General features: G+C 38.3%; 1 protein-coding gene across 1 annotated transcript; it reads right to left on the reverse strand.

The window, feature by feature from the left end:
- Positions 1-650: 650 nt before the first annotated feature.
- Positions 651-9,255, reverse strand: C2H8orf88 (chromosome 2 C8orf88 homolog). Its single transcript, XM_030266402.4, has 5 exons — positions 8,503-9,255; positions 7,613-7,689; positions 6,166-6,250; positions 2,563-2,669; positions 651-932 (listed from the first exon to the last, which is right to left on the reverse strand). The coding sequence occupies exons 1-5, from the start codon at positions 8,585-8,587 to the stop codon at positions 894-896; spliced, it is 393 nt and encodes a 130-aa protein (XP_030122262.4). The 5' UTR covers positions 8,588-9,255; the 3' UTR covers positions 651-893.
- Positions 9,256-10,991: the final 1,736 nt, after the last annotated feature.

Here is a 10,991-nt window from a genome sequence, read left to right on the forward strand (position 1 = left end):
GAAGTTAATTCTATTCATACAAAATATTTATTATTGATGCCTGTCAACTGATAGATGCTTTCAGGAAATACTTGAACTACTGCTTTCCACTTCAGTATTGGATACCATACTCATTTAAGGGAAAAAGAGAGAATAGCGTCTGCATTGGTACATCCATTTACCCATATAAGACATAGGATTAAAATCTGTCTTGTTCCTCAGTTTTTCTTACTACTTTTACTTTTCAGTCAAGAACGCTGGACAATTATTTTCAAAGAACTTTAAGGAATGCAGTGTATAGGCAGATCTCCTGATGCACAACGAGAGAAAATTTCTCTGGTTAGTGAAATTACTACTAATAAGACACTTCATACCTTGAAAGAAGGTATGTATATCCACAAGATATTACAGAATATCTTGTGTCAAGTTGAAGATTTCAAATTAAGAAGAAGCAAGTCAAGTTTTGTCAAAAAAAAGAAAAAAAGCCTCTCTGCTACTAGAGGAGTAGATACCCTAAGACATCTGAGATTTGACACAGCCAGTACTTATTCCATTTTTACTTCTGAGGAAGGGAGTTGGGAGCAATCAAAAAGTCCAAGTCAAGTATTTATTTAGAATTTATGGTCAGGCAAAATATCTGGCTACATAACAAAAACAACTCAATGACAAAATTCTGCCACACCAATATGTAAAATTATTTATTTTCCCTTTAATCATAGTGCCATTTCAGGCATTACAAATTAAAGGTTTGTTTCTTAAAGCATTCAGGCAAGTACAGGAAGAAAAAGGCATTTTCATAGGTTTCACAGGGTTGTACTTCCATCTCCAGGCACCCAAGCACCTTCAAAAGTCTTGAAGACCTACATCAAATGTAGCTCCCTCACTGATGGACTTTGGATCTTCCAAACAACATGTCACTTCTTGCAGATGTCAATGAAAGGTTTGTTCTTTACCTGTAAGACAAATCAACCCTCAAATTACTTCTGTTATAAAAGTTCACTTAAAGTTTTTATTTTAGTCTGCTTGTAACTCTTTTCCACTCCACGTACATGTCACAATTTGGAATTCTTTTTATTATAGCAAACAGTTCTGTTTTCATTAATCATAAAGACTTCATCTAAAATTTTCCTACTGTGTGTCAACACAGTAGTAACATCTGTTCAAATGCTGAGCTATGTATCCCCACATCTCAATAAAACCCCAGCGTCCTTCGGGACAAATGCAGTCCACAGTCCACCAATTTTAACAACTGCATCTCCCTTCTACAAGTCATTATAGGAAGTTTTCTTCATCTGACAATGCAACTTTTACTCATAAGAGGGCACATACTTCAGCAGTGGCTTAAAAAATTCAGGACTAGGGAAGTCTTAGACATGAACTGTCTGAATACTCAGTTCAGCAGCAAAATGTTGAAAACCACCTGCTCCAAAATACAAGCTCACTGACACTGTAGGATTGTCTGTCATTAGAAATTTATTCGCAAGCCACCTTCTGCCATTTTTAAGCATCATTCATTTTATTTACACATGCATCTTGTCAATCCCTCTGGTTTCTGTGCAGAAAAACAGGGCTGAAATTTTGGCTGAACTAGGTGATCGGACTGATTTCTGTATAGGGACCCTCCTTTATCCTAGGAATGTAAACATCTGAAAGTGTACAGATTATCAAAATTTGCCACTCTTAGAAACACAGGTGGTAGGAGAGGGGGGAAAGTTAGGAAATTAGAGCTGAGACTTTCAAATCTGAAAGCAGGTTTTCAAACAAACACAGCTTTCATCTTGAGGGTAAATAGAAAGATATAAAAAGTAAGATCAGGGAAAGCTGATTATGGTTATATATTAGTTAATTTTTATTTTTTTAAAGGACAGAAATTTTTAAAGTTTAAAAATGCCTCCAAATGTGGCCAACACAGTACTCATGTGGACATACTTTTCCATAATAGGAATCCTATTTCTAGCAGAACGACAGCCCAATGGTCTCAAAAGCAATCTAGTATGTTGCCTAATTAGATATGATGTTTACACAGAAAATTTCCCCACACTCGGGGTCTGGAATGTGGTCCAGTAAATATTTTCTCCTAGCATATGAAGTATTCGAGGATTATTTAATCATAAACATTGAAGGGCAACACACATGGATATCCTTCACAATCATCATTCATTTCTATTAATTTCTCCCCAAAACCAAAGACCAAAGATAATGATAATAAAAACTGCACTGAGCTCATTGATGGTTTTGTAGTGGACACTGATGCATGAACAACTCAAACACTGGATTAAGATTTTTACCAAGATGGAAATTTATCAAGATTGTTCTCTTTTATTTTGAAAATATGGAAACATATCTCTTTTTCCTGAAAACAAATTTTAAACCCTTTCCCTTTATATGGTACTGCCCAGGATAAGATGTCAAATATCAGCCGGAGAAGTTACATACAAAAGTTGTGCTGAATTGCAGACTGTCCTTTGAAGGTTTTACCAATTTGGCAGGCCAGTTTGAAGGAAAATGTTTCCTGTCAAATGGCTTATCAAAAATTTCATAGGTGATTTTATGACTTCACTCGCTACAAAAAAATGCACTTACTGGCTTTTGAAGTACAACTGGGTGATCAGGAAGAAACTCTGGTTTCTTCTGAGAGAGAGAAACATTTGAAAGCTTCAGAAGGAAATCTCTGCTGTATTGGATCCTTTCTGTGAATATACAAAATCACTAAGTTCAACATTCTTGTTTAAGGGACTAAGATTGAAAATTCAGAAAAAAATTTTGGTAACTTATAGAATGGTAGAAATGCTACATGTGGAATATAAGAATCAGTTTTAAAAACAGAACTAATTTAGGTCTTATCTGATGTCAGGAAATTCTGAAGTAAATTACAGAGCATTACACTTTAACTGTAGCAAACTGACACAGTAAATCAGCACAAAAGAAGAAAAAAGGTGACTCCAACCTTACACCAGACAGACTCCCTGTATTTTGTTCTCATTAGCAGAAACACGACAAACTGGTCTTGAAACCCAAAAGAAAATCTGTTTATAACTCACTCCTAAGTAACACCTATTTCTAAGGGACAGATAACAAAAAAGGGACAGATAACAAAAACAGAGTATCTCTTTTCTTGAAGCTAATAAGTTAAATGTCTTTCAACACCTAAAAGTAATGACAAGATCTGCTGCACGTAAAATGGCAAACAGATTAATAGCAGTGAAATATTTTTGAGGGGTTGTGTTGGATCAACAAGAGTCAGAGCCTCTGCTCAGAAAATTTAGGTTTCTTATTAAAATTTATAGCACTATGTCTACCATGGCATAGCTTTGGATACAGTATGTCTAGCAATGTCTGTATTCAAGCTGATATTCTCAAATGAGAGCAGAAATAAGATTAAAGGAATTTGGCAAAGAAGGAACAAACTTCATCTCTGGTCCTAGATGAAGAAGTTGAAGAAGAATCCTTTAGGAGTGATGGGCTTCCTGAAAGATTGTTACACTGTCACCTGATGGACAACAGTTTTTGCTTCTCAGCTTATAGGATGTTGAAAAGAGAGAAGCTGGTAACAACTATGACATGAATTTTTTCCTGCCTCTGAACACAAACAATGCAGTAAGTGGTGAACCTAATGGAGGGCATGTGGGTAACTTCAAAAAAAAAAACAGTTTAAAGAATATGAGCATACTTGAAAACTTTTATCTTGTTTTTACCTCCCCTTGATTAAAAACCTATGAAGATTATGACTTCTGTAAAGCCTTTGACACAATCCCCCACAACATCCATCTCTCTAAATAGGAGAGATGTGGATTAGATTAGGGGACTGTTCACTGGATGAGGAACTGGTTGGACAGTTGCATCTGATCTCATGTTGGAACAAGTGCAGAGGAGAGTCCCTAAGTTGATCACAGGGTTGGAACACCTCTCCTATGAAGACAGGCTTAGATAGCTGGGGATGTTCAGCCTGGAGAAGAGAAGGCTCTTGGGTGACTTTGGGGCAGCCTTCCAGTACCGAATGGGGGCCTACAGGAGGTTTAGACAGGGACTTTTCAGAGGCATGTAGTGATAGGAAAAGGGACAATGACCTTAAGCTCAGGGACAGTGGGTTTAGGTTAGATAGGAGAACGAAATTCTTTACAGTGAGGATGGTGAGGCACTGGAAAAGGCTGCACATAGAAGTTATGGATGCCCCATCCCTGGGAGTGCTCAACATCATGCTGGGTGGGGCTTTCAATAACATGTCTAGTGGCAGGTGTCCCCACCCATGGCAGGGGGTTAGAACTTGATGATTTTTCAGTCCCCTACAACCCAAAGCATCCTATGATCCAAAGATTAGTGGCCATGTCTGGATGTAGATCAGAGTGGCATCCCTCAGGATTTCATATGTGGCCCAGCAGTACTGTTGAGTATCTTCATCTATGACAGTGGGATCAACTGCACCCTCAGCAAATTGCAGGTAACACCAAGCAGAGTGGTTCAGCTGACACACCTGAGGGACAGGATAGCATCTAGAGAGACCTGGAAAAGCTCAAGAAGTGGGTCCATGGAAACCCCATGCTGCAGTTAAGAACTGCTGAGACAGATAATTGAAAGCACAGCTCCGCTGAAGAGATATCAAATGGAAATTATTATCTGGAACCCAAAGTACAGCTGAACATAAACATAGCTCTAGAAGAAATTGTACTGTGCAAGGAAAAAAAAAAGAAAACAAAAGACTTATTTGTAAGCAGTAGCTGAATAGTAAGACCTCTAGAGTTGTATAACTCTAAAGGAAAAGATTACAACTATCCAGCAAACAAACAAAAGCCCTTTGAAAAGAAGTGTGAGAAAACGTTTGACAGTGTGGAGAATTGTGATACCTCAGAGAGGTATCACAGAGCAATTAACCACTGAAGATGACCCAAAGTATTGGATTATGCAAGAGACCAGGATCTGATGAGAAGCTGTTCAAGATCTTGTAGAACAAAACAATCTCTACCCACCACAAGCAGAATCAATGACAAAGGATCAGAAAGACACCACCAAACAGATAAAACTTGATAAATCTGCCATTTAACTACATCCAAAAAATAGAACTCTCTTTTCTTTATCAAGATCAAAAATAGAAGAAATTAACCTCAGCTTGAAAGAAGATACATGGAAGACTTATTTTCAAATCAGTAACACACAACAGAACTAAACTAATGCTCAAGAATCCGAGAGATGGTAACCTCAGACTGACAAAAATATAAAAGCCTCATTAAAACTTAATAGAATTCTTTCAACTTTTGAGCACAAAGAGCAAAAGATCAAACTACATCTGCAGAGATTACGCAAGGATTGGAAATTACAGATGGTTGCCTGATTACAGGCAGATACAGACAAAAGAAATTGTCTCAACAAACTGGTGACCTTAACCTGGGTCACTGATGCAGTTTCTGTGACATGTTTAAGAATGAAGAATTAGGTAGGAAACATGGCAGAGAAGTACTGTGAGAATGCATTTGAAATCGGATATTATACCTTAATGAAGGAAAAAAAAAAAAAGAGTAAAATTTTGATTTGGTTAAACTATCATTTCTCTATGAGTACAGTGGCAGGCAGTACAGAGAGAAAAACATAAAGATCAAACCTTAAGGACAGTACTGACACAAAAACAAATAGTCCAGGATTAATCATAAAAAAATTAATTCATATCTAACCACTCAAGTGCTATTCTTTCAGAACCACTGTAGTAAGAGCAGGACAAGGAAGCCAAAATGCTGAGTTCTTAACTTGATTACATTCAACAGTCTGTATGCCACAACTGAGCCCTGCAGCAGGCTAAAGGATGCAACTCAAATGTGTACTTTTACACTCACAAGCAATCTATAAGAACCCAGGATTTTGTGTGAAGAATTTTTTTATGTTTGGGGTCTGTTTTTTCAGGGTATTGGTTGCATTTTTTTGTTTGATTTGTTGGCTTTGTTTGGGATTTTTTAAGACAGTTATATCCCTATATGCAAGCAGCTCTACCAGTGGAAGTTTTCTACCTCAGTTATGATCAACTTTTACACCTTCTCTAAAGTGTTATGTGAAAAGCAGAAAAGTTACACACTGCTCTCCAAACTATCAATGCACTAGTTGAATAGTAAAAACAAAGTGCAGCCTACATCACTTCGAAGTGCACTTGTCCTCCATCCAGAAAAGACAATCTTGACATAGCTCCCCCATGCAGTATTTTACCTTTTTTTGCTCCTGATTCATGTTGTTTTGGTTGACAGAGCATCACAGCTTGAGTTAAGATCTTCACTTCAGTCATTTCAGATGACTAAGAAAGGAAGGAAAGTTATGAAGCTTATCTCCTTCAAGCATATTAAAACAAGGATATATTTTTCTTTGTTAAAAGTAACAGTTGTAGCACAGTTCAATTTGAACGTGTAGAATGTTACTCTTGATTACATACAATAAAAGGAATAGTTCAATAAGACAATACAGATGAACATATTTGAGAGACATATTTTACACAGAATTTTGAAGTGCTAGTCTTTAAAAAGAACACAATTATCCCTTCCTTTTCTATTACCTCACCAATAATGCAGCCACAAGCTGCTACATTTGAGAATAATAAAAGCAGGAAGGACTTTCTTTAAGACCAAAGGATGAGCTTGGATTGTCTCACTTAGCAAAAAGAAGATGGTCGAAAGTATTGTTAAAAAGACTTTTCTATATGCTGCATTAAAGAAAAATTTTTTAAAATATAAAAAATACAGCTATACCTATATCAAACAAAGGCAAAATGCAGCTACATGTAGCTACATACTGATTAAACTGAATATTACAACACTGATGACCATAGGTTTATTTAAAAGGGAGTAGTTTGCTCTCCTCAGTAATTACTGCTCAAGAGACAAGTGTAAGTGTTAAGTTCCCTATGTCGGACCAAAGATAGGCTCCCAAGACCTTGATTTTTCTTTTTTTAAATTTTTTTTAAAGCCAAAGGCATCTTGCAGAAGCTTAATACAAAAAAGAAGGATTACCGGGTTACTAAAACTCATCTAAAATAATAAAAAAATAAAGTAAAAATTAAGGAATTTGTTCTAACAAAAGCCCCCATCATCAACGCTCTGAAAAAACATTCAAATCAGAATCAACATAAAGTCAAATCCAGGCTATGCAACATGAAGCATTCAAGTTGGAAGACTTCAAACTTCATTTTCCAGTAAATACCTACAACCAATTTCACGTCTGAAAAACATATCCATACCATGTTCAAAGTCAAGCACCTCTAGCAATAAAGCATAAAGTTTTATGATTGCTGTCTCAAATGAATTTGCACGCGTGCTAACAAAAAAAATTCTGATTTTATTATTTACACAGAATAAGTGAAGACAGAATACATGTACTCTGTGTTTAAAAGAGCTGACTTAAACTCAATGAAGACTAAAGAAATGCTACACAGATTTTCATAAGAATCTTAAATTCCTAAGCTGCACTTTTCAGCTGTTAGTGCATGCAAATACCAAAGAAAGGCATTCCTGAAACTCGTAATTCTTTTCAACAGTTCTGACACTGCTGGTTTAAAACATTCAGAGTCAAGGACACTCCAAGCTGGAAATAGCTTTCATTTGGTTACACAACAGATCAGTTGACCTCCAATTTATAAATAATAATGTATTTCCTCAATACTCACCCAGTCAACCTTACTCTGCAAATATACTTCAGTGCTGCTGGGTAATTCAGTCCGAATGTTTAATGCAATGGGTGATGCTGGTGAGCATAAAACATTAACAAAAAATAATTTCAATAGAGACCACAGCATTATTTTGTGATACTTGCCCCAAGAACATTCCTTGCTGCACAGAGATTATACAGGCATTTATGCACAACTTAGAAGCTCTAAATCACCACAGGACTCCTTTCTTCCATAAATTTTATACAAAGTAAAAATATATGATGTCACTTAGCTCCAGTTCACATCAGCACAGCCGATGATTTTCTAGCCACCAAAAGTTTCTAACTTAACAATAACAACTGTAATACTGCAATATCTAGGCTTTAACATAAAGAAATTTAAAATTTTAACCAAAATATTCACACCTGACATAAATACTGCATTTTTCTTTCTTAAAGTTTTTTTGGGTTTTTTGTTTTTAATTTGTATGAAAGCTAGATAAGAAAAATGCAGTGCAGTATGCTGTACCTGAGGCATCAGTACTTGCAATAAAACCTAAATAATCTGTTAAATTGTGTGTATTTTATGTTTTCAAGAGTAGGACCAGCCAGCTCAGGAAATCCAAATTTAAAAGAGAAGCCTGATCCAGCTTTCTGAAGCTACATTTCAGATGCCACGCTAGAAGAGCAGTACCAAAGAGCTCTGCATAAATCTAATACAGTTTAAATTCAGATTTTATCAAAGAGATTATGGACTAAGATCAACACACAACAAGGAATTTACTCACTGTAGTTTAACAAAGTAATTTAAAAACAAAACAAAACAAGACACAATACACATCCTTGTTACTTCCTGAAACATAATCCAAACTTTGGTAAAGTGAACTGCACCTTAGCCATGCTATTCACCTTGTTTAGAAGACAGTTGGTGCACAGGCCGTGCTGGCTGAAGGGATTTACCAATAAATTTTGCTTCTGTAACATTTTGAAACATCGCACTTGAAAAAAGCAGTTGAAATCATTAGCATTCAGTTTCACATATGGATGTTAAGCAAGAAGAGCAGTATACCTACTCCTTGTTAGTTGCATATGACAAGGCCATATTATATCTGGTCAGGAAAAAGCAGAAAGGTCTGATGGATATTTTTTAGATGATTGAATGTGCTGGATAAAATTTGCATGAAGACAGAATCAGACACTCATTTTTCCTTCCAACTAAGCTACCCTAGCTTCTTCTTAAGAAGATCCTTTCCCTGTATGTCTATGTATGCATTTGGAGAAAGGAGATGGGGACATGATGGAAATCAGGGAGTTTCTAACATTTTAGTTCAATGAGTTTTTAATTAATTAGTATCAGCATACCCCTTATCAATCTGCACAGGAGTTCCTTACATATCTATATAAACTTACAGGACTGTTTTTTAATAGCTACTTTAGTTAAATTTTGTATCTCTCCACTTAGTTTAGCTATTATAGAAGCATCAAAAACTGCTAAGGTGGAGCTAGGCTGAAAAATTTCACACCTGAAGTAAGCAATCAGTTGGAAAATGCTCATTTGTAGTATCTGTATCTTAATGTATCTCCCTCTCATTCCCATTTCTTTTGTGAACTGACTTTATGATTTGAAGGAATTTCAGGTTTTTTTTAGAGAAAAAGCATACAAGAAAGAACAACTGCCACAATAAAAATTATACTGTTTTTTTTTCTCCAAGAAAGTTTACAAGACAAGGTACTAATCATAATAGGAAAAAAAAAATCAAGAAATAACCACGACTGCAAGAGTTAAAACTACATTATCAATTTTCAGTACAAAACATGAAAAGAGAAGCTAGGCCATTAGACCCAGTATCATACACAACTTTAGGTGGTCTTTGTGTTACAGGAAGAAAACTAAAAATAATCTGATAATTTACTACATTATAATTTTTGAACACTTCTAACATAGTCAAATAACAATTTTCCAACATAAGAAGTTTGAGCCCGCCCAGGTCTAGAAACCAACTGTTTGATGGTTACCCTATGAATGAGAACAACTTAACTAAAGCTAGGAAAAAAAAAAAAATCTGGTTAGATTCTCTGATTTTCCTACCTGCTCATCTTAAAAAAGGAAGACTTCAAAGCTGTAGTCAAAAGCAGCAAAGAAAATTCCTGCAGCTGAATTAACTAAAACTACAGATAGGGATGACATATTTCATTTTACCCAGCTCAGGAATGCTTGTATAAATCACATCTATCCTAGATAGTGAATTTCCATAGAAAGCAATGCAGTAATAATACACATGTACATCAGAAGAGCGAAAAAAACCCAACAAACAGGCAAGTTTTCATTCATGCCCTGACAACAAATTATATGCACACTTTTAAAAACAGGAAAACCTGTTTAAGAAGCTGGCTGGCTTCTAGAATGCAGCACATCTCTTTTTGTAGTGTTCTGACAATAAAAACGGGATATGTGGTGACAGCAAAACAACACAGTCTGCCGCTCTTCCCTCACCCTCCCCCAGGAAGACTCTAGAAGAGATCTCAAAGTTATGTAGCCCAACCTCCTCAATTAATAGACTGTTGTTTCTGACCAGTTTCAGGGAAAGTGGAGAAGGAGTCGTTTTAATAGCTGAGAAATAAACTGCTTCAATGAGAGACTCCTGCAGCAGGGGCGGCATCCCAAGCGTTGCCCCTTCCAGGGCCACGCTGCTTCTCTGGGGCCATTTCCATGGGAGACGTGCCCAGCACACGGGCAGCCTTGTGGCACCAGCAAACAGGCCTAGAAGCAGTTCTGTAGAACCCGTGATTTATTTTTTTACAATCTTAACAAGCTGGACATTGACAGCAGCCATCTTCCAAGAGCCCATCTCCAGTGTTTGGAGGGCTCTTTCCTAAGTGCGTGAAGGGGATTTGACGCTATTTTCGTGAAAAATCCTCACGAGTAACTGGAAACTGACCTCTCCCGCTCGTCCGAAATGGCACCGCGCTGGGAGCCCCACAGAGGAACCAAACCTCCGTTCGGCGCCCGGCCCCAGCCCCCAGGCCGGCCCCCGCGCCCTCCTGTGGGCCGGGGGATGCCCAGCCCACCTCCAGCCGCCGGCAGCGCCCCTGCCCCGCGATGCCGCTGCCCGAGGCCGCCGCCGAGCCCGCTCGTCCCTCAGCGCGGCCGGGCGGGGCGGCCTTCGCGCGGCGGCCGCGTGCCTGCCGGGCCGCGCCGTTCAACGTCGGGCCGCGGGCCGGGCGCGGCCGGGGCTCCGCCGCTCCCCCCCCGGGGCTCCGCCGCACGGCCCCGGGCCCCGCCGCTCCCCCCGGGGATTCAGGGCAGCGGGCACACCCGAGAGCTGCCCTACGAGCCCCTGCCAAGCAGCAGCAGAGGCGAGCCGAGGCGCTGCTGCCCAGCTGCCTCTGGGGTTACA

Source organism: Taeniopygia guttata, chromosome 2 (assembly GCF_048771995.1).
Source record: "Taeniopygia guttata chromosome 2, bTaeGut7.mat, whole genome shotgun sequence".
NCBI lineage: Eukaryota > Metazoa > Chordata > Aves > Passeriformes > Estrildidae > Taeniopygia > Taeniopygia guttata.